The following is a 25542-nucleotide window of genomic DNA, read 5'->3' on the forward strand; positions in this document are numbered from 1 at the left end:
TTTTCACTTTCTTATTATAATACATACCTTTAACATGAACCTTTATACATATTTCATCTACTGTTTTACCACTGAAAGTCAAATAAATATATAACTGGCTTAATGCAATGACATTTTGTACATTTTACAGCCAATAAACCCCACCCTACAAGTCTTTCTAAGACAAATTTAACAATAACTTGAGCCTTTGTTCTGTATGTAATTAGTATTCCAAAAAACGTCGAACAATACCACAAACCTTATGTCTGTATACACGCTAGTTTTTCTAAGACATGTTTAAAAATACCTTGAACCTTTGGTATGTACATAAGCTAGTTTTTCGATGACATGTTTAACAATACCTTGAACATTGGGTCTTTGCACAAGCTAGTTTTTCCTAGACACGTTTAACATTACATTGAACCTTATGTCTATAAACAAGCTAGTTTGTTTTGAATAAGTTTAACAGTACCTTGAACCTTTGGTATGCACATAAGCTAGTTTTTCTTAGATAAGATTAACATTTCCTCGTGAATTCGGTCTGTCCATAGGCTACTTTTTCTTAGACAGACTGATGAATACCTGTAACCTTGTATCAATTCACAAGCTAAAGAATACCTTGAACATTGGGTCTGCATACAAACTAGTTTTCTATGACAAATTAAGCAATACCTTGAATCTTGTGTCTGTACACAAGCTAGTTTATCTCCATTATCTGTTGAATTAATTGTGAACTCAGTTTTATATGAGTCTGTACCCTTGATCTGTATTGGTGTGGAAGGTCCAGTAGCCACAAGATCTGGGTCTGTTTGTCCATTCTTGACTGTAGGTATCCTATGATATAAAAATTATGGTTCAAATTTGGCAGACATGTGTCACTGCTTTTAACATAAATATATATCTAACAGTAAAGTGATACAGATCAATTTTTACTACCTACCTTTTTTTTTCAAAATTCAAAATATACAAGATGGACAACTAAGATGCATTAATTGTAAATAAAAGAAAACAGGTCATACTATCTTAAAACCAATAGTTATTTTCCATGCATTCTAACAGAAGAAGAAATATCGCAATTACTAATTGCTCCAAACACTAGAACAGACTTATATTTAAGTAAGAGGGGTATAACAAACAGTTGACAGTTGACATGTCAAGATTTCCAGTTTATTCATTAAAACTTAGATTTTATTCAATGAAAGAAGAAAACTTTAAATATTCTATTATTTTACTAACAGCAACTGAAAAACTGACTTAAACAAAAAGAGAAACACTATAAACGCAGTGTTGCTATTTTATATGAACCTGTATCTACCAACAATGTTCTTTTATTTGCAAATAATTTAAAGATACTCAAATCTAAGATAAGATATTCTGGTAGGATCATATCTACTAATTCTTCTAAGAAAAATAATGCTGTATTAAACTAAACTGAAAGCACTGAACATAACACGAGTTTATCTATGTATGGATCGGAGTTTTTAAGATTTTTTGGAAGCCTACTTTGAATAAGCAAAATCGTTTTAAAGGTTACTTTGTCTCTTTAAACATTTATGAGTTTCTTCTTTGTATTCTTCCCTACCATATAAATAAAATCTTATCAAACGCAAGTTTAATGATTTTCTTATCTGTATACAACACCATCATATAATCTCATCAAACAGAAAACGGTCTTTACATAAATCTTGATGTAGAAATACTAGTATCTGTTGAAGTTGTTACAATTCCTTTCTCAGGAATGAAACTATCAAATAAATTTCAAAGGAAAGGGTGTTAGTCAAAAATCAAATGATTGTTTTTTTTCATTTTTTTTTTAAATTTCCCATTGAAAGAACTCAACAAGATAACAATAGCTTGAATCAATCAATTCAATGGAGGGGTTCAAATTGCAAATTGAAATGTCCTGGTGAACACCAACTGATTTCCAGGAAAGGTATTATTTCCTTATCATCAACTTTATTGACTATTTACCCTGCAGTACTAGTGACAACGAATGGTACTGTACATTTCTCCAGTTTATAACAAACAATGGTCTGTGGTAGTACTGTGTCTATAAAGGCAGGCTGCAATACAAAAACAGGTTCGTTTTTCAATCTTTCACGATGAGATATTCTTGTAATGGGTTTCAAACGGTTATTCATTTTAAATTAATATAACTGACGATATTGAATTAAAAATCACCGTGCGTATAATGTTAAATATTGAAATGGGTAAGAGATATTTACAGCAGCTAACTTATAAAGTATTCAGTAAATTACAATATTAAGAAAATTTAAGATATTTTGATGCCCATTTTAAAATACAGCTTTTCAACAAACCTTTGTACTGTTTACTCTGTCTGTTATAAAGTTACTTGAATCTGCAATAAATAAATAACAAACTGACTAGTCTAAAGACAGAAATCTAGAACACAATTGTTTGAAATGCACCACTGTGCATAAAACATATAAACAACAATAACCTGTATGACATGAACCATATGTCGGTTTTATTCATAGTTTTCAGTAATAGAAAGGACGGATTATACCGCACACTGTTCACTTCTCTCAGTCTTGCAAAATGTATTTAAATTGACAGTGAAATGTTTATGCTTGGTGAACGATATTTGGTACATAGAAAAGATTATACAGTGCCCTAAGGAAAGGTTCCTAAAAACATTATATAGGTAATCTTTCTTACTTTGATGGCATTCTCCACCAGATTTTCCTAGAGTACACAAACATTTTGCAATTCCTTGATTATCTGCGATACATTCACCATTATTTTTGCAATGTTGACTTTGGCAAGGAGTTGATACTAAAATAGATTTATTGATTAATAGTTAACAATCATTAACAGATATATATATATATATATATGAATAAAGGCAACAGTAGTATACCGCTGTTCAAAACTCATAAATCTATGGACAATAAACAAAATCGGGGTAACAAACTAAAACTGAGGGAAACGCACTAAAAATGTATATGACAGTGACAAGTTTGTGATATGAATTAACGTTTCACTGTGGTAGGTAAAATACCAAGAGTCCCAGAATATGCTGAGATCCTCTTCTGGAAATATATTTTCATTTTTTTTCTATACAGTGTCACATATCTCTTTTGTTTTTCAAGCTAAATAGTTTGTTAACTCCTGATATAAACAATAGAAATGTATATAATATCAACCTGTTTTGTTTGTTAATTTTATTGACTTACATTTTTGTCCTTTTGGTTCCCCTTGAATGTTTATACATCGCTTTTCTCCATATGATCTATGTGAGGAATAGAAGAAAACATTTATCAATTTATGACAGTATTTGAATTCCTTCTCACTATAGTAATTTATTTAGTGTTTGCCATTTTCGACATTTATTACATAATGAAATATTTCTGAAAAATTTTGTCACTTAAATATGTAAAATTCATATTACAGTGAGTTTACTGTTAGTGTTGCTCTCCACCAATTGCAACTCATTCAAAATTTTGACCAAATTGCAATTTGTTTTATTAAACCAAATTGTTCAACTGGTTAGAAAATTGAACAAATTGTTCAGTCAAAATGTGAAAGTGCAAGGTGATAAAATAAAATATACTTACTATCCTATAAGACTTTAACTCCACTTTAATGATGTTGTGACAAAAATTAGTTTATCAGTTTGTATAGTTATATTATATTCATTTCCATGCTGAAGGGGAACTGTTTATTCTGAATTGCTATTAAATTGTCCAAACTAAGCTTTCATATAGTTTTTCTTTCTAAAAGTATTCTATCTATAATACTAAAATTACGAGGTCCAATTTGTCAGCCTTCATCACGTAAAAACGACGAATAAAAAAATTCAACTTTATATATAACTAATATAGTACAAAGGTGTAGATTAAAAATTACACCACTCCAGGCCCTTTTGTTTTCCACGTAATTACTGTAATATTGCCAATAATTAAGAAGTTCCGGGTCGAGTCCGATACCGATACCAATAGTATATTCACCTGTTACCGATTACCTTATCTGTACGTTCCGCATCTGACAGGCCCACCACCAAACGGTGTATTCAGGATTAATATGTAATATAGTATTACACGGGTCATAATCACAGGGTTGACACTACTTAATTGTCAAATTGTTACCTATTGTAGTATTTTAATCAGTTAGACTTTCTAAGATAACAATACGAATACTAAAAATCTGGACTAAAATAAGGCGTATAGGTACAGTTTTCAATTTGTTAGCGGGCATGACGTAAAACAGCGAATCAAAGAATTCAACTTTATTTATGACTAATATAGGACAATGCTGTTGATTAAAAAGTACTCCATTCCAGGACCTTTTGTTTTCCAAATAATTAATATTATCAATAATTGATAAGTTCCAGTTCGACGGGTTCAAACAGAAAGATTTGAAAGCGGAGAAAACTGTGTATTTTATAATCGGCATGACTTTATCAAATGAGAATACTAATACTAAAATAAGGCTTGCGCATAGTTATATACTTTAATTCAGTCACGGACCTGCGATATCACGGGTGTGTTCTAGTATTTATAAGAATCAGACATTATGTGAATTAAAACATTTCATATTCAGTAAAATATGTGTAAAAATGCAATATATGTTTGTAGGAAGTTTCCATGGGGGAGATAATAACTTTTCTTTCAAAAAGTCTTTATTCAAAAGAATAATATTTTAGGTTATCTCCCCTGAAAATTTATCAATAGCATATTGTTATTTCACACATATTTTACTGAATATATGATGTTTTATTTAAAATGATATCTGATTCTTATAAATATAGAATACTTTTAGAAAGAAAAACTATATGAAAGCTTAGTTTGGACAATTTAATAGCAATTCAAAATAAACAGTTCCCCTTCAGCATGGAAATGAATATAATATAACTATACAAACTGATAAACTAATTTTGTCACAACATCATTAAAGTGGAGTTAAAGTCTTATAGGATTGTAAGTATGTTTTATTTTATCACCTTGCATTTTAATGACTTGGCTGTGGTTTTCTACAGCAGTTGGTTCAAATTTCTGACCAGTTGAACAATTTGATTTTAAAAAACAAATTGCAATTTGGTCAAAATTTTGAATGAGTTGCAATTGGTGGAGAGCAACACTAACAGTCAACTCACTGTAATACAAATGGAACAGGTCAGTCGGCAACTCGTCATTTGGAATTGTTCATACAACCAAAGCTTTACCATAGGTTTAGACATATTAGACAGAGGTCAATACTAAATGGCGTATATGAAGTTATATAATTTATTGTACAATATTTTACCCTGGTTTAAAGCAGAGTTTTGTAGGTCCAGTTGTTAAAGGTTTGTAAGCTATTTCTGTTGTACACGTTTTATCTACCGCAGTGGGTTGAACAGGTGGTTTAAATATGTGCACTCCAGCTGTGTGTGTTGGCATTTCGTTTACTTCTTCACTGTAACAGAAATAAGTTCAATACCTATAGCAACAATTGTCAGCAGCTTTTTCAGCAAAGCAAAAGAAAGTAATGTAAGCCATGGAACATGATCATTTTACTGTGTAAATTTTTTATAATGTTGAAGTTAAATGCCAATGAAAATTTAAAACTAGATTTTTCAAAGCGACACGAATGGCCCATCGTAAAAAGTTGAAAATCTGCAATTTCAATAACACATGTAGACACAGACATGATGGTAGTCTCACATATCAAAAACTAGCTTAAAATCTGGGGGCGTATAGAAAAATGTACGTATAACTGTGAGTTTCAACAATTTATCAAAGTCAAAGTGCCGTAATTTCGGTAAAAAATAACGCAGGGGAAAGAAACTTAAACTTGATCTGTAACTCATCATGCTTAACTCAAATACCAAAAAATCAGCCAAATATCTGAAGGCGTTTAAAAAAGCCCTCCATACAATGGTTTGTTACGGAATGACGAAAGTACGGAATTACGGACAATAAAAGTACTATATGGCACCGACAACTTTGTTGCGGGGACATAAAAATCACTAAAAAATGTTTTCACTAGACAAGATAAACATAAGATTCACGAATTGTTTCTCAAGACAAGATAAACCTACAACTCACTAATTGTTTCTCTAGACAAGTATGACATATGACTCACTAATTGTTTTACTAGACAAGTTTTTATACATGACTCACCAATTGTTTCACCAGACAAGATACACATATAATTCACTAATTGTTTCTCTAAACAAGGTGAAACATGACTAACTTATTGTTTCTCTAGACAAGATAAACATACGAATCACTAATTGTTTCACTAGACAAGATAAACACTTGACTCACTAATTGTTCCACTAGACAAGATAAACATACGAATCACTAATTGTTTCACCAGACAAGATGAACACATGCCTATACAAGTGTAACCTTTGACAAAAGAAGCAAATAACTCACCAGTTGAATCGCGAGACAGGATAACCACATGCTTATACAAGTTTATAATTAGACAAAAGAGATAAATCACTCACCAAGTGCCTTTTAGTCCTTCATAAGTCAACGGTATATGACAAATTTCTCCTATCTCACATAGTAGTGTTGAAGAGTCTGTTACTGTTGGTGCTGTAAAAGCTGGCTAAAAGAAGATATTATTGATTGATTAAAGTTTTGGGATAAATTGAGATTTATATTGAAACCAGTTTAAAAATGGGTAACAAAAGTCTAGGAGTAAAATTTTATACAAGTCTAATCGTTTTATAATTCTAATAATGCTTTTACAAATGCAAATTTTTCCAATTGAATTTTTCTTAATTTTTAAAAGTTTATATATTGCACATTGTTCATCATTTGAAGGGTTGCCTTTTTCTGGCGATATAAATGAATAAATTTCAATTTTTGAGTTAATCACTATTCAAAGTTTAAAACTGAATATGAGTTTAATCATTATGATTTTCCAATATATTATTCTGTATGTTTTGTTGTGTTATATTTGCAATGTACAGTGTGATTGGTGATTCCTGCTACCCTCTGTAGGTATAACTTTGTAAAAATATTATTTGACACTTACATGACCACCAGGAGAAGGTCGAATTGCTAAAATATAAAATGCATATGTTAGAATAAAAATATAGCCATGAAATTTCTGTAAGTGATAGTAAGATTCCAGATTTAACAGAACCATTTTTCCAAGGAGCTTGGTTGAACTTAGTAGCCTTATCAACCATTTTTTCAATAACATATTATATCTTTCAAATACATAAGGGTTAACAAAAAATCAGTATATATATATCTTATAAGTCAAAACAAGCTAGTAATAAGCATGAAATTATGGATGTTTTTATGAAAAAAAATAATACTGCTTAACATTTAGAAAGTGTGGCAAATAACAAAACAGTATGTAAATCAGACTTCATGAATGCATACTAACTTTTGGTTTTATTCAATAACATATCATATTGAATGGTCACTTTATAATCAATATTGTCTGAGAACAATACACATAATAAATACAGAACGCCTTACAAATATTAATTACCATTTAACACAGTTAATCTGAATGTCAAAAAGCCTTGATACAAATGGTTATAAATTTAGAATATAATATTTATATATTCATATATCCAGACCACTGACCAAATTCAAATGTATATATAAGATATTTCAACTACATACGGAGATAAGATAAATTTTACAGATGTCATACAACTTTCTGATATACAATTGAAATTGTATTTGCTTTAGGTATATGGCTCAAGTCTAAGTATTTTTTTCTCAATGAATCAAAATATGAGTAAATATTCATATCTTTTTTAAAGTCTGAAAATCAAGATATATATTTAAGAAGAATACACACGCAAAATATACCAAGTCAATTAGCACTACTAATGAACATTGTTTTTTTAAAACCATTTCCAATGTGTAATCAAGTAGAGAGTGCAGACAGATAAAATAATAAATCTAAACCGAAAACGAAAACGAAAGTTCCTTCAACTTTTTATCATACAGTTTTCTTTACTATTGTTTTGAGCACTCTTACAAGTAGCAAACGAATGTTTATGAGAAATGTTGTTAAATGGACAAGGTAGAATAAACTCATAATATATCAAAAAGGTATGGCTATAAAATCTTCTTAAAAAATGTCTGTCATCTTGGACATTTTTGCACAACGGTTATGCATTCAATTTCTTAACATGTTGAAGGATGGAATCAAGTTAAAAAAACATATAACCACCCCAAACCAATATGCTCAACAATTAACTATACTCATGTGATAAGTGCATTTATCATTTTGTTTGAATTTCACTTAAGCACAATTGTTTTGAATCACAGAACTATTCAACTTTGATACAGGCCATAAAGTATTTTATAAATTACTTTATTTATTTTACTAAAAATATATATGAAAACTAATCGATAATGTGTCAATGGGACACACATGATGCCTCTGCATGAGTATAATATTATAGTTGGACATAACTCAGTATTTTTTCAATTTGTAAAGTTGCAAAACTCTAGAACAGGAAAAGTGACGCCACAAAAATTTAAACTTAATTTGTGTAATGTAGTAATAAGCTTTGTGTAAACGATTCATAACATTTGGTTGAGGCAAACTTAAGTACTGAGAATTGTAACGAAACATTCCGCTATTTGTTTTGGTAACGGGGCATAACGCTAGAAAGATATACGTGACGCCACCAAATTTAAACTTGGTGGGTGTTTTTTGGGTAATAAGCATTATGTATAAGTTTAGAAACTTTTAGTTGAGACTACCGAAAGGGCATATACCTGTAACTCACAGATTGTTTTCTTCAAATTCTATCTAGAAACATTATTATGTGTGGAATAACTAGATATTCTATCAAGGGATTCTAACTTATTAATCTTAATGTATAGGTCAACAAATATTATTTTAACATAAGATGTAGGTCATGGTGATCTAAATGTTTTTGAATTGTATATCATGTGTTGAGGTTTTTTTTAGAAATCATCATGTATGCTTCTGATAAAATAGAAATGCATATAAATCCTTATCAAATATAAGTCAAAGTCAATTTGAACTGAAGCACTAGCTACACATATAATATCTATCATGTAAAAATATTTGGGTATCAATTATCATGAACTAGTATTTAATGTAGCTTGTTATCTCTGTAAGTTGGCAATGCCTAAAATGAACTATAAGAAAATAAAATTTTGTTAAAAATTCAAGACAGGTTCAGGGTTGTCATGTAGTCAGACATGTAAACTGTGTCTTCAATCCATAGTAGGCAAAATCTCATTTTATATATTTTGAAACTAAGAAATTAATGATATTCTCTAATGACTGACTGTCATAAGACAAAATACAGGAAAGATAGTGGCCATCTAAAAACACTCTTTTCTAGTGTTTTTCCATTGCAATCAATCTTTTCCTATGAAAATGAATAGAACATACACTAAAGTTTTTAAAATTTTACAATTATTAGAAAATTGTGAAATACTATATCCTTATTTTCGTAAAGAGCTAGAGTTAAATTAATTACATGGCAATTGATACCCATGTATTATAAATCACACGTCACAACAACCTTATCACGCCTTATAAACTTACTTGAATTAGACCCTGTAAATTGAACTTGGTTAGATATTTACAACAAAGGATAACAAAACAATATTACAGGATGTGGAAAACAAGCTTTGAATGCTGGAAAGCTGTAAACCAACTTTTTTTCAATGATAAATGTATGTAATGAAGCCTTAAAAAGTGCAATTATTTATTCAATGCATTTTTTTGCATTAAAAATTGTATGTCATATAAGAAGAGGACTAAACAAAATCATAATTTGAACATGTATTAATTTCAGATACTAATTGTGGTCTATAAAAATCTAAACTTTAAATGATGAAACTGTTTTAAAATTTTTTGAACTAAACTTTGCTTAATTAAAACAAGAGTAAATTATTAATTAAACTTGCAAAAAAAGCTGTCAAAATAAAAGTTGTTTTACAGGTTGCACACACGTAGAGGCTAAGATATGTACTTGTTTTATACAGGTTAATGTAAATTACAGGGAAAGGTTTCCTAAGGAATGAGAAAGGTTAATCTCTTTTATTTTTGTCTTTCGCTTTTGCAAATGTGCTTTTTGTTTTTCCTGGTTGTCAGATTTGTGTGTTTTATATTGATTTAGATTACAACACAATGTTGACAATGTTGACTTATGTATCTCTTATTTTGACATTTTTACCTATTATGTCTCTTTGTTTAACCTATATAAGAAAATGCCCATTCCAAGTCAGGATTATGACAGTTTGTTACTTATCCGTCATTAACATTTAGATTAGGGACTTTCAGCTCTAAATATTCTGCAGGGTTCTACATTTTTAATTTTTTTCATTGCATTCCTAAATTGTACTCATCATGCTTGAATAACCTATTTTTGAATGGCTGATATATATAGAGTAGACATTCCTGAAAAACCTGAGTAAACTGCTTATAATTAGTTGGATTGTTGCTGTTCGATTAACCTTTCATTTATGGCCAAAATATCAGAGTTCATGCAACATATTTGGAAATAATACATGTGGACAATGTGGAAAAGTAGGTTATATATATGTTAACTGTGGAATACAAGCGGGATAATATACAACAGGATACATTGGCATTGTGTCTTTGTTTGGTAAGTACATAAGATTTGTAAGGATGTTGATGTTTTGCATACTACAAAATCTAACTTCATTCACAATACATTTTGATCGGAATTGAACTTTGGATCGAGATGTTTCATCCAAGTCATTAATTTATGACATTTTGACACTAACTTGGTGCATACATATCTATGTTATAAGTTCTTATATTATCTGAATAATTACCTGAAGTTTGAATCTGGTAGCAAATTTCATCTACGTTCATGCTACAAAATAAATCGGCCCATTTCTTAAAATCAGGTACTGTACATGCTGTATATGGAAATTTAATTGTCCATCAATAAATGCAATTTGTCAAAATGTTATCGAAAAGTAAAATTAATAAATGTGATTGAGGAGCAATCTGAATTGAAAACATGCATGGTTTAAATGATAAAGTTAGGTCAACTAAAATAAACTGATATGCTGAACTACTTATGACAGAATAATGTGTTATAAACCTTTTAGAAAGAGAGATAAAGTTAATAACAAAAATAAAGGATAGTACAACAGACCACACCAACTGCAAACATCTGACTTCCTTAGAAAATAGTAAAAATAACTACTCAAAATACAAGTATGACAAAAATGATCAATGAACTATGAAAAAGTAAAGAAAAGAGCAAGACATACCCCATTGATGTCGCGGTCTGCACACAAAGACTTTTAGTCCCTGGTTCCTGTGGTGTAATTGTAATATCAGTAGTAAAATCCTTTGTTCCATTGATAGGTGTAAGCTCAGGTTTTTCCGTATCTATTCCTGGGTCTACTTTTCCATACTTGACCGATGGTCTACAAACATTTAACATGTATATCTACAGTTAAAGTGTCTTTCAAACATAATATCTTACAAATATCATTTACAAAACAAAATTGTATTGAACAGTTTTCAGCCATGGATAAACAAACTGATAGACTGCATGAAACTCACCCTTTACCATTGAAATGATAAGTATTATAGTTCTTCACACATTATTGTTTAACCTAACTAGTTCGGGTTAGTTAAAAAATGTAACTTACGCACATAACATAACAGAAGAGTACTTTTCTTTCTCGCTTCAAATGTAAAAAAGAGGGACGAAAGATACCAAAGGGACAGTCAAACTCATAGATCTAAAACAAACTGACAACGCCAAGGCTAAAAAGGAAAAAGACAAACAAACAACAGCACACTTCACAAAATAGAAAACTAAAGAATAAACAACACGAACCCCACCAAATAACTAGGGGTGATCTCAGGTGCTCCAGAAGGGTAAGCAGATCCTGCTCCACATGTGGCACCCGTCATGTTGCTTATGTGATAACAAATCCGGTAAATAGTCTAAATCGGTAGGTCACATTCATGAAAGGGAAGGGGATTGTAGTTACGACATCATTTGTGAAACGGTTATTCCATAACGATCAACCAACTCGTGATGGCGTCCGTAAAATTTACGAAGGGATGATTTCAACTTCACCATTATGAACTCTTGGTTTAATAGCTTCCTTGTGAGCAGCAACCCTCTATCAAGAAAATCATGATAGGAAATGTAAGCACGGGAAAATCGTATCAATTGGGAGATATATACCCCGTATGCAGGTGCTGCTAGAATATTACTACTTAGAAATGGAAAGTTCACAATTGGAAAGCTGAAATCATCTCTTTTGTCGTAAAGTTTTGTTTTCAACCGACCCTCGTTGTCAATTTCTAGATGTAAGTCAAGATATGAGGCCGACTTAACTGTATCTGTAGTATCCTTTTTCTCTAGCTCGATGGGATATATGCGTTCCACATAATCACCAAATTTTGAATTATTTAGTGAAAGAACATCATCTATATAGCGGAAAGTAGAGTTAAAGGATATTGCTAACTTCTTATCTTTCTTTCTAAGAAGTTCCTGCATGAAGTCAGCCTCATAATAATAAAGAAACAAGTCTGCAAGTAGAGGGGCACAGTTTGATCCCAATGGAATGCCGACAGTCTGTTGAAAAACACGTCCTCCGAACGTAACAAATATGTTGTCAATCAAGAAATCAAGCATCTTGATAATATCAGTTTCAGAGAATTTTTTGTTTGAATCAGAGTAATCCTTTACAAAGTAGGATTTATCCCTCCCTAAGACAAGACATTTAGAAGATTAATAAATATTAAATTTTATATCTTGTTGACCTACCCTTTTAGCAGCCAAAATTATCAAGTGACTTTCAACATACATGTATTTTATTGAAGGTTGGAAAGTGGTGACCCCTTATTACGATTAAGGATAGAACTATGAAATAACTGACACTTTATTTGAATTTAATACAAAATAGTTAGGAATGCTTATAAAAGCATAATTTTACATAAAAAAACAAATGCGCTTTGGATAAGTGGTTTTATTCCTTTAAGGGTAAATAGAGTAGAAAGCAGAAGAAATTAAAGGGAAGATGAAACCTATCAAACAAAACATTTATACCATGGCTGTTATCTATAACCTTACATGTAGATATAAAAAATCATTTGAAAGCAGAAACATTAAGGCCTATACATAATACCTACTTTTCCCCACTAAGATCGGTAACTGTCAATGTTATATGGCATGGCATATCCTGTACACATTTGATAATCTTAGGGACAGCTGTATTTGTAAAATGAGGTAGTTCTTGCTGAAGAGTAATATGTTGCATATAAAACATGAAAAAGCTACAACTTTATATTGTTAATGTTTTGCTACTAGTAGGTTGTAATATAATAATAAAATGTTGACCAAAACATAATTTTGCAGATGAAGCAATTGTTAACATTAATGTTCCATAGTCTCTGGTTAATAGTTGTCTCATTGCCTATTTTCATAATATTACGTCTCTTTATTTAGTCCATGTATTCACATTTTTCTCATAATAGTTATTTTATGGTAAATATATCACTATTGCAGGTGATATATAGAGAATGTCAAATGGCTTTTTCAATATCGCATCCGTATTAACCCGAGACACCAATATAATCCCAAGAGCTCTGCTCGAGGGATTATATTAGTTGAGGGTTGATACGGTGTGTGATATTGAAAAAGCCATATAATATACACTTTATTATATACATATGTATACCTCAAGTAGATGTTTTTATGTGATATGACGTCATACAGATAAGGAGGTTTCAAATGACGTCATACAGATTATAGGTTTGACATGACGTCATACAGATTAGGGATTTGAAAACCTTTGCAGTGACTGCAATCGATGACGTAACGTCATACAGATTAAAGGTGTGATAAAGCTTTTGTAACCGTGCTGATATCGATATCATCACGGGTGGCTGATACAGCAAGCTTGCCAATGATTGTATTACACATACAATTTATCTGTATTTACTACTAAGTATATAATAAATATTAATTAAATTCAGTAAAAATAAAATCAATTGAGAAAATAACAGCCAAATCAATAACAAAACAATTGACTAGAAGCAAGTTTGACAGACACAAACCAACGACAGCCACTGATCTGCAGGCTCCTGACTTTGGATAGGCAATTAAAAAAGTATATTACTGATAAAATTATATTAGAAAAATGTACATGTTAGTAATTTAAATCACTACAACTTACTGCCGGATTTATTACACCTAGATTTACTGCTGTTACTTTTTCTGATTTAACTGAAATAAAAAATCAAATAAATATTATATTTTATTAAAACATTTTACGCCTCAGCAATTCACATAACAGTTAGTGTACAATGCTATTATCTGAGGAAAATATGTTCCCCATTTTTAAACATCGTTAGCAAAGAAAAGTTGACATAATTTACTAGATAACAACCAAATGCAGACGATGAAACATAAAGATCTAAAATAAAGTTTCTATTATCTTATAAGTCATTGGTTTTAAAAAATAAAATAAAACAATTTTGATAAAAGCCTTGTTGAAATTAAGCAAGGAATCAACTAAAGACTATTTTTGAATTTCATTGTGGTCTAGGGCTATTCTAATCTGTCAATTCCAATAACTGCTTTGATGGGTATTTTATATTAGTATCCAAGTTTTTTTTACATGAAGCAGGCGATGTGTTCGAATTTTAAATTTATCAACTTATTTTGGTAATTGAAACTTGATATACAACTTTTTAATGACGACACAACCTGGGGCACTGTTTAATAAATGTAATTTGTATAGAAATTTTCATAGAGATTTGTTCTATATAGTGTTGTTTAAACCAATGAAAACACTTTAAAACGAAACGTCAATATGGTGGTGTATTCTCTGATGGCTAAAGTGCTGAAGGTACCCTGTTCATTCTGAATTGGAGCGCTTTAAATTTCAGTACATCAGAACGGGTGATGTTCACCCTGCAATACACATCTCTGGTATTTTATTAGAACACTTGTCCTGGTTTAAATTGTTATCAATATGTTAGTGACACATCTTCATGAATCCATATTTGGAGTATACACGGATTCCATTGTACCCTCGCAGCTTGCAAGGGGTGCTCCGAAAAAATGAAGGGTTCTATGTACACACATGCATACATTCCAGATTTTAATATGTAGAAATAGAAGGAATAAACCCTTTCAGTGATACATTGATATTTCCCATAGATCTTGGTGTTCTTGGTGTTCGTGTATATCCGCACATGTTGACGTACTTAATACAAACTTAACATTGTCAGATGCATATTTTGCAGACATGGTTAATCCAACAATAATTCCTTCTTACCATTTTCACATTTCCCCCCTGTGAATCCTGAAGGACATATGCATTCCCCTTGGCCATTGTTAATTTGACATTCACCATTATTCATACAGTATACAGGAACACAAGGATCTAAAATCAGTCAAATATGTCTTATATGTAATACATTAAAATGACACATGATGTTTAACATACATGTAGTATGATAGTTTGTTAACCTGTACCAGGCAACAATGTATCTGGTGTTTTAACTTGTACACAATTTTGTTTTAAGGAATTTTACAAACTGTCGTTGTTTTTTTTTTAAATTCATGCAGGAGATAGAGAAAAGTCTCAAAAAGTAAAACTCAATCTTAATATAACTTCAGAAAATTAGATATTCAACATAACATAAAAAAAGAAGCATACTGAAATATATCATATTTCTTTTATGTCTCGTGTTTTGTACATAAATGTTAAACTGTTAAACATGTCATTTCAAGGTCTTTAGAGTTTACTATGCTGTATGGACTTTCCCTCATCGGAGGACATACAGTGACCTATAGTTGCTAATTTCAATGTCATTTGGTCTCTGGTGGAGATTTGTCTCATTGGTAATCATACCACATTTTGTAATTTATATATAAAAGTGCAAAAGATTATATTTACAAACCAAAACGAATGCATACCATTGTTTTTATTAAGATTCAAATTGTGAGTAAAATTTAAGCTGCACATACCTATTGTATTTGAAACTGTTACTTTAAAACATCTCTCTTTGTTTTCCTGTTTTGATACAGTTCTAAAAATGCACAAGTAGAGCTTTGAAAACATAACTTTTCTTCACTGGATTAATCTAGGCAAGGAATTTTAAATTATATAATTTGAAAATACAAATAAATGCATTTAAAAGAAAAATAAGCCCACATTTTTATTGATGTCATTTTAAATATTTCCTTAAGTTATTGTGGCGTGTTAGAAAGTCGAATAAGTTCAATACATATCAAAACAATATTTTAAACAATACTTAGTTATTCTAAACATACTTTACTGCTGTATTTTCATAACAGTTGCAAATAAAAAAATTATAATTTCTCAACTCATATTCACGTCAAAGACGGCAGCAATAAAACATTCAGTGAAATGTTCGCTCAGATACACCATGAATGCTATTTTATAACCGTTTATTTATTGTATTACTTGTTGATTATTACGTATATGTGTAGCTATATATTTCATATTTTGTTCTATCTATTTACTTGTTTGAAAAATGAAAATGTTGTCTGTAATTTTATCCATTTTATCAAACCTGCATTGAAATCAAGCATGTTACATTATATTTTCCTTTTTTAACTTTCAGATAGCTAACATGAAGTAAGGGATATACAGCAATGAGAAAGTATCCCAAAACACAAATAAATAAATAAATTCTTAGTTTGTAATTGAACAGAATTTTTATTTACCTGCAGCATATAACCTTATATGAAACAAAGATAATATGCATTATATCTACTTCACAATACCTTCCCACTTTATAGACCGTGAACTGAAAAAAAAGACAATACGCACTAAATTTACTCAACACTACTTACCCAGCGTTAAAATGAACACAAAGTTGTTTCTGTCCAGTTTCTGTCACCCGAGGTTTCAAAACTACATCAGTTGTACATTGGTTTGTTTGTGGTGGGAAGATATGTACATCTGATATTGATGTCTTGTCTGTATTTTCTAAAATAGCAGGGCTGTAAAATAGAAATTGAAATTTATCAATCCTATTGAAGAATAGAAATTGCCAAATATCATACCATGTTATACATTAATTGCCTGTCCTTTTTAAGATTCCATTTTATTTTAGAATATGAGTGGGTACCACATTTTTCAAGCTGCTGTAATAATTCTTTCATTCCAACTAAGTTACTATTGATGTATTTAAACAAAATTTAAAAGAGACATTTTACTTGGGACTACCAAATTGCAGTTGTAAGATACTATGCATGCTACATAGTTCTCTTGATCTAAGAGCTGGTGAAAATCACTAAGGTTCATATCATGACTTAGAAAACATCTATTTAATTAGATTAAAAATTATACAAGTCTATTCCTGAACGAATGATAAAACAGTATTTTGTTTTTGAGTTAACTTATCGCGTTAAAATTTGTGATCAATATAACCAAAATTGATAAGACAAGTTGTCTAACATTCTTCTCTGTTATTCCACTTGCACTATTACATATGTGTTTGAAGTTAACTCTGAAATCTAGTCAAAACCTTTCTTATAAAACCAAACAAATTCCACATTGTTTTAAGGTTTCACTTTATGTAAACAATATGATTTTTTTCAAGAAAATTTCTAAGAATGTCTCTCATTTTCTTTTGACTATTGACTAAGACAAGTTTATTTTGTTTACTAATTAAAGTGAAAACTTTTGCATAAATCTATTCAACACTTGAATTGTTATAAAATGAATACCAACCACTTTCCATTAGTTTGATTAGTCTGTATTTGAACATGACATAGTGTTCCTGTTTGACATTCCACTGTGGAGTCTGGGCCTAATGTTGTTCCTGTGAAATCTGGTGTTGTCTAGAAAATATATCAAAGGTCCATCACATACGTTTGTGTTGAGGAACGAAAATATACAAAATTGTTTAATAAAACAAGTCTAAGTTCAACTATATCAACGTTATATTACTAGTACAAGGTTACTTGCAAAAAGATAACTTGTCAAAAGTTAATTTCGTGTGTCACTCATAATAGAATGTACCAACTCCCGTTATAGTATTTTTACAAAGCAAGACAATGAAAGTGTATCTCAAAAGATTTTCTAGACTGAGCTGAAACTATCCTAACCTGAGTTCAAATGTTTAATTCATTTAATGGTCACAAGTATGACACTACATAACACAACATGTCAATTTTATGAAATAGATGCATTAAATAGATGCAATCGTAGGTCCGTATTAAAAGTTGATAATAAGCCCTAGATGTTTAAGGACTTGGTCATATGAGATAATACAAATGTTTGTGTTACATGCCAAAGAAAAACCAAAAAGACAATCAGGTTAAATAGTAAGTCTTCCTACACTGAAAAAACATCATAACCTTAATTGTTTTTTTCTCACATAATCACATTTCATTCTGATAAAAACTTTGACAGCACAAAGCCTGAAAGACTGAAGTATATATTTCGGGCCAAAATGAAATGAAAATTTAAAACATACCCCTTGGTTCGCAGGTGGATCTGAAAGTAAATCAAGTTTTTAGATTGATCTGTTATGTTTAGTTTTCAATTTGTTTTTCTATTAAATACTTTGATCTATCTCCTGATAAGACCTACCTCAGTTTCAGTTATTTATTTTTCTACAATGTCTAGTGGAATAGATAAACAATTATAAAATTTCTAATATGCCAATTTTTTTCCTTTCATTTGTTCTGTTATTTACTATTTGTGGATTTTTTGTAAGTTTGTAAGCGTCTTTTAAGCTTCTATGAATTTCAAGTGTAGACCTTGAGATTCTGTGTCAGTCTTAGCTTGATTTATTTTTGTATTCATTGAAATTGCTTGTTCAATTTTACTTTCTATGGAATTTTTCTGTTATTTTTTTTGTTGTGATAACGTCCTTGTTTTGTTCTTTTTGGAATTCCTGATCACGCCTAGTGTAATATTTATTTTTAAAAATTTTGTTTTTTAATTATTGATGTAAATGCATTGTTTCTTTTTGTATTTTACTTGTTATCTTGATTAGGTTAATTTAATGTCCTCTTATTAGTAAAATATTGAATTTATTTCGAATAGTTATAAACAATATCTCTTGATAGTGTTCAATACCAAATACCATACTAATTGCTGCTTCGTAAACTTACCAACTACATCCACTATAAAACATATCTGGTCATCTTTCCTGTAAAAGACCACAATTTTAATGGTTAAATTTACACTCATGGTCTTTTTTAAATGATGATACTTTATTCGTATTTCAATCATTAAAATAAATCATGTCTAGTTTCTGTTTATAAATTTACTTGTCATTACCCTTTTGTTGAATTTAAAATATTATCAATTTTATAAAAAAAATGTTACCCATTATGTCTGTTTGTTTTGTTCAAGCATCGTTGTTAATTTAACGGAATTTGATGCGACTGTCATACAAGTGAGAAGTTAAGCTAGACATAAAACACGGTTCAATCCACCATTTTCAACATAAGAAAGTCCAAGTCAGGAATATGACAGTTGTTATCTATTGTCTATCGTTTGATGTGTTTGAGCTTATAATTTTGCCTTTTGATTAGGGACTATCCGTTTAGAATTTTCAGTTCAGTATTTTTGTGATTTAAATTTTCATGAGACAAAGTATTTTTGTTTTATATTACAACGATCTATTTGAAACAATGAAAAAAAATAAATTCCCTGCTTACATATAACGTTATAAAGGGGCATAAATTGAGAACAGTAAAAGTGACACCCCCAAATTCACACTTTATTTGTGTTTTTATTTATAAGCATTGTGTTTAAGTTTCTTCACATTTATTAGAGGAAAAATATTTGGTTGTGGCTAACTAAAAGTTGAGACTGAAAATAATTTTAAAACGTACCTATGGAAAAGGGTAACACTTAATGCCCCCATCGGTGACGTCGGGGGCATAGTAACAAGGGTTTTATAAGATTTTCAAAAATAGTTTTTTAAAACAAACATTTTAAAATAATGAAAAGAAAAGAAGGAGTCAGATGGCAAAATGTATGATGAAATTACATGCATGAAAATATAGAATTTTGTATATCTGACAAAAAGACATTAACAAGAGTAATGAGCAACCTATATTAGGATTTGAGGGTTTGAGTTTGAATGATTAGAAACATACATTTCTTGGGTAGGACCTAATCAGATCTGTGTAAGATATATATTGTAGAATATGGGATGAAAAAAGACACTTTATCCTAGGGTACATCCTTCATTTTAAGGAGCTGATGTTTTCTTAAAAACAAATTGTGACAGAAATCCATATAATCATGATATCTTACATTCTTTTTATTATATTTACAACAGCAATTTGTAACCCCACATACTTGTTATGATTACAAATATGTTTTTTTCTTCAAATCCCTTTGATGTAAATATATAGGTAAAACACATACCCAGTTTTTGTTCTGACACATATCTCCTTCTTTCCCTCTGATGTTTGAGGTGTAACAGATAAAATATGTTCATACACACCATCAGTAGACGTTAGTTTTGTACTAGGTTTTATCGTTGTGTTCATTCCATTGTCATGATCTCCGACTTCAACTGAGTGACTACTACCATAGATAATATAGAATGCAATGCATTATGAAATGAAGGAATATTTACATAGTTTCAATACCGACCGTGCAAGGGCTATATATCTAGCAAAGGTCGTTTAAAACTTCCATCGTAATTTCAATAAGAACAATTTTAAAATAAAATAGATGTTGGACAGATGATTTGCAGGTTCTTCACTAAATGGTGAAAAATCTTTGGCGTCTTATTAGATATTCGTGTTGTTTGTTATACATATTTTTATTTTTTAAACCATCACTGTAAAGTAAGGTACATTTCTGCTTTTAGTTTTAATTGTATGTATCTTTTTTAAGTGCAAAATCTGTAACAAAGGAAAGGTTCTGATATAAAATAACATTTTTGACAACAAATTAAATTTGACTAAATATTTATCAATATGCTTACTTTCCCTTGACAGCAAACGGAATCAAGCATTCTCTCCCATTGTAACATTTCACTTCTCTTGGTACAACTGTATCGACAAAATTAGGCTACAAAGGTAAACAACCATTTCATGGTTATAGTACTATAATTGATTAATGTCCTTCCTCATAAATGACAGATCTATGTATCAAAAAAGATATGGCAATAGTTTAACTACTGAATTGAAATCTGAAATTTAAGTTTGGTAATATTTTTACTTCAGTTTAAAAATGTGTCCATATCAACCCAATCCTAAAGATCAGTCCATGAGGTGAAAAAAAATCAGTGTATAAAAGTCGTTTCCATGCGACAGTTATTGTAATCCTAAATTTAGTGTGATATTTCTTTGTAATATGTAAAATCACAAATATACTGAGCTCCTAGGAAAATTCAAAACAGAAAGTCCCTTATCAAATGGCAAAATCAAACACTTAAACACATCAAACATAACAACTATCATATTCCTGACTTGGTATAGGCACTTTCTCATGTAGAAAATGGTGGATTGAACCTAGTTTTATAGCTAGCGAAACCTCTCACATGTATGACAGTCGCATAAAATTCCATTATATTGACAACGATGAATGAAAAAAACAGACATTTCAGGCATCCTATCACATTACTTACCTCCTGAGTGGCGCTCCCTGTTACCGGAACAACAGATGAGGTTGAATCTGAAAAGAAAAAATAATATTCATATTGCATTCAATGTTAAAGAAATGCTACTGATTTCTGTCCCCTACTTCTATTACTGTTATAGCTTATCTATCATCACAACAATTTGGCACATAAAAGTATAATATAACTATCATCTATGAATTTGTGTTTGATATTTAATATGCATATGCAAATTTTTTTGCTTCATTATTAATCCATGAAGACTAGCAAGCTAAAAAAGCTGTCCTTCCCTTATGAACAGTATTAAAATGACATCACCATGGTTTTCAGGAATACATTAATTTCTTCAAATGTTGTTTAAATGTATAAAAGTCAATACGACTGATTAAGCCATAGTTAGTGTTAACCTGTTTGACATCTAGGTCCTGTAGATCCTAAACGACAGGTACAAACAGCTTGAGTCCCGGATGGAACTGAACAAAATCCATCTCTGTAACAATGATGGTTCTGACAAGGTGTTGAACTTACTGTAAAAGTATAATAGCTTATCATATATACACAACCCTTGATTTTTATATTTGATTGTAAAATTTACAAGTGAGATTTTTTTATGTTACGAAATGCTTAGTCTGAATTGAAAGGAATAATATTTAGGTAGTAATATGATCACTAATAAAAATCATTTATTCAAAATAAAACAAATCCATTTCTTTTTGCTTTCGATCTCTTACCTTAAAATAATAATTAAATATCTATCCAAATAAACCACTTTTTTTTTAACATTTCATTTATTTTCATGTTGACGTTTTAAAATGTGAATATGTATTGATTAACTAAACGGATCACAACAGCTATCTAAACTTATATATTACTTTAGGTTTTGATAATCACCTCTATAATATGTTTGCCGGGGCTTGCTTGTTTGGTAGACTGGACTTTATAGCATGATATACTTACATGAAGATGTGTCTTGAATGTTCACCATTATACATCTCATTTCTCCTTTATTTCTGAAATTATAAAAATAGATATTTTCAACATTTGTAATTGAAGTCAGTACATTTTTTTGGTGTTCATATTGAGTTCATGGAATTTCTAACTTTTTTTGTGATAATAGGATATATAGCAGGTTAAAAATATACAGTAGTCTGCATAATTGGAATAAAATTTATATATAAAACAGTTTGCATGCATTTAGATTGTATTCCCTTGTTTAGATGGTTTTATCTTAGAGGAATAGTATATATATAAATTTTATTTTTTCTTCAAATAATGCTTTCCTTGAACTATAAATATATGAATGTAAATCCATATTACACTTCTAATGATGTAGAAATGTTAGCCTACCATGGTTAAAATTGTTAAACATCGGCAGGAATTATCGTAGCTACAGTTCCTTTTTATCTCAATAAGCCTTTTCTTATGTTTAAACTCACTTGTTATGAAATGCACTGTTAAAAATTTGGTGTATAGCCTTTATATACGGCCTTAATTTTAAGTACATATGTAACTATCGACCACAGCAAGGTTGGTGTAAAATAAATTACCAAAGGTACCAGACGCCCAGATCAAAATAGTTAGAAAGTCAAACAAATATAAAGTTGAAGAGTAATGAGGACCCAAAATTCCAAACAGAGCTAAAAAGTACGGCTAAGTATATCTATTCCTGGGATAAGAAAATCCTTTGTATTCCCAACAATTCATACTTTTGCAAACAGTTAATTTATAAAAATGATAATATAATTGATATTCATGTTAACATCGAAGTGCTGACTACTGGGCTGCTGATACCATCGGAAACGCCACGTTCACCAGCAGTGGCATCGACCCAGTGGTGTAAATAGTGTTAAACGGTACCAGGCTTATAATTTAATACGATAGACGCGCGTTTCGTCTACATACAACTCATCAGTGACGATCAGATAAAAAAAGCCAAACAAGTATAACGTTGAAGAGCAATAAGGAACCTAATTCTAAAAAGTTATGCCAAATACAGCTTCATCTACAATACATGAGTTTTCCCAGCTATTAAATATGTCAAACTAACCCAGGTTTGAAGCACATATGTTGTGTACCACCAGCATCATGGGTGGGTGTAAAACCTACATCTACAGTACATGTTTGACCGACTGCTGAACTATCTTGGAAGATATGAACTTCTTTGATAAAAGTTGTTTCAGCAACTTTTTCACTGAAATGAAAATTAAATTATCTTTATAAGTAAACAGTTAACAGAAAAGAATAAAACAAAATCTATTTTAAAAAGAATTTAATCAAATCGATATTGTTCGGCGACACTTCAAAAATCATTGTAAGTTTATGTGATTAAATACTCATATTTTCCGTAAAATGTGATACAATTTCTTTCTTTCTTCCTTCATTTCATTTTAGTAATTGTAATTTCCGTGGAGTAAAAATGACTATTTGTTTACGATGTATATGCTTAATACATTCTCTTTATTTTCATTTTCATTCATATCATACATGTATCTTACCAAGTATTGTTGGATGACTCATAGGTCAGTGGAATGTGACAGGTTTGTCCTGGTTGACAAACAACAACAGAATTCTCACTGATAGTGGACTCTGTAAACTTTGGCTGGATATAAACAGAAGTATAGTAGTGTCCAATTATGAAAATGTTATATAAAGTTGCAATTTGTTAGATTCGCGGAAAAAATTAAAATTGATGACTTGACTTCAAGTGTTTCACTTTTGTCATTTAAAAATCAGACTAACAAACAATCAATATTGTCAAACCAAACTGTTCAAGAAGAAACACAGCCAAATGATCACTGTTAGTAGAGCAATTGAAAAGATAAACACATCTTTTCAAATTAAATTACATTCTAAATCTATATGAGAACAAATACTTCAGAACCAATGTATGTCTTAATAATGAAAAGTGTAGTCACATCGAAATGACAGTAAATGATTTTTTAGTAAACTCACAAGTATTCCTTTTTTTTTATAAATATTCATGAATTTGTTTTAAATATCCATTTTACGTAATGGAGTGAGGTCTTTGTCAAACATGTTTCGATAATAGTTCTGTTTTCTTTGTTTAATGTATGAAATGTTTTCTGCGAGCTTTTACCCCTCGAACTTACGACAATATCTTTTTAAAGTCACTTAAAAGATGAACGAAAATTCAAAGTGTAATCCCCAGATATAGTAGAAAGCTTTCATTTTTTAGTCACGCATCTTGTGCATCTTTCAGTACGCTGGGTTAACAGTATGTCTTTAAAAAAAATCAAATGTTTGATTGTTCCTGAACTTTTTATTCATACATCTTACTAAGAATACTTACTGATCCTTGACCTGAAGTAGTCTTTTCTGAAATATCAAATTGTACAACATCCATATCATAGAAATACTATCATTTAAATCTAAGATAACAATGTTCCCTTGCATATCATAGCTACTTTGAAAAAAAGTATGCCTGAAATATTACCTGCTTATTGCAGAAGTTGAAATTGGCAAACAAATAATTCAAGGCAATTGTCAATTATACCACATTACATTTTCAAGGGATACATTTCTAGTTTTCATGTAAAAAAATCACCATTTTCAACTTAATACTCGTAAAAATACACAAAATGGTTACTTTTTTATAATTACTTTTTATAGTTTATCCATCACCGGATTAAGTATCCCGTGAAAAAGTAAACTTTTTGAAACGTTGCATGTGACGTTCCTTTCAAGGAAATGTTTTTTTGAAAACCTGGTAAAAACTGTGAAAAAAATATGTATGAAGATACGGATGCAAAACATAATATACATAGTTGAAAGGATTTCTCTCAAGTTAAATTTTATTCCTCAGATATCATAAGTCACCAGGCTCGTTTAAGCTTTAGATTGATAGACAGTTTCTGTTGACGTTATTTGAGAACTGTGAAATATTTCATAATTCGTTATAATTTATTACTGTTTGCAGGTAAACATAGGCACCTTTTCATTGAGATCAAAAGCAATTGATTAAAAAAAAATCTGACTTTTAATTTTAATATA

The 25542-nt window shown here is 30.2% G+C and overlaps 1 protein-coding gene across 1 annotated transcript in view; it reads right to left on the bottom strand.

Moving 5' to 3' along the window:
- LOC143066223 (uncharacterized) overlaps window positions 1–25542 on the bottom strand; it is a 74868-nt gene that overhangs the window by 41078 nt on the left and 8248 nt on the right. The window contains exons 13-39 of the mRNA XM_076239221.1: window positions 24842–24867; window positions 24027–24130; window positions 23579–23722; window positions 22489–22541; window positions 21939–22058; window positions 21541–21587; window positions 20896–20981; window positions 20328–20489; window positions 19058–19095; window positions 18415–18434; window positions 17667–17776; window positions 16784–16933; window positions 15932–15993; window positions 15237–15344; window positions 14130–14179; window positions 13084–13190; window positions 11199–11357; window positions 10752–10792; window positions 6970–6995; window positions 6434–6537; window positions 5245–5394; window positions 3177–3232; window positions 2659–2775; window positions 2298–2338; window positions 1951–2042; window positions 652–813; window positions 28–71 (exon numbers count right to left, since the gene is read on the bottom strand). Coding sequence (XP_076095336.1) covers window positions 28–71; window positions 652–813; window positions 1951–2042; window positions 2298–2338; window positions 2659–2775; window positions 3177–3232; window positions 5245–5394; window positions 6434–6537; window positions 6970–6995; window positions 10752–10792; window positions 11199–11357; window positions 13084–13190; window positions 14130–14179; window positions 15237–15344; window positions 15932–15993; window positions 16784–16933; window positions 17667–17776; window positions 18415–18434; window positions 19058–19095; window positions 20328–20489; window positions 20896–20981; window positions 21541–21587; window positions 21939–22058; window positions 22489–22541; window positions 23579–23722; window positions 24027–24130; window positions 24842–24867 — 2379 coding nt within the window. The remainder of the gene's footprint in view (window positions 1–27; window positions 72–651; window positions 814–1950; window positions 2043–2297; window positions 2339–2658; window positions 2776–3176; window positions 3233–5244; window positions 5395–6433; window positions 6538–6969; window positions 6996–10751; window positions 10793–11198; window positions 11358–13083; window positions 13191–14129; window positions 14180–15236; window positions 15345–15931; window positions 15994–16783; window positions 16934–17666; window positions 17777–18414; window positions 18435–19057; window positions 19096–20327; window positions 20490–20895; window positions 20982–21540; window positions 21588–21938; window positions 22059–22488; window positions 22542–23578; window positions 23723–24026; window positions 24131–24841; window positions 24868–25542) is intronic.

Source organism: Mytilus galloprovincialis, chromosome 3 (genome assembly GCF_965363235.1).
Source record: "Mytilus galloprovincialis chromosome 3, xbMytGall1.hap1.1, whole genome shotgun sequence".
In the NCBI taxonomy this organism is placed as follows: Eukaryota; Metazoa; Mollusca; class Bivalvia; order Mytilida; family Mytilidae; genus Mytilus; species Mytilus galloprovincialis.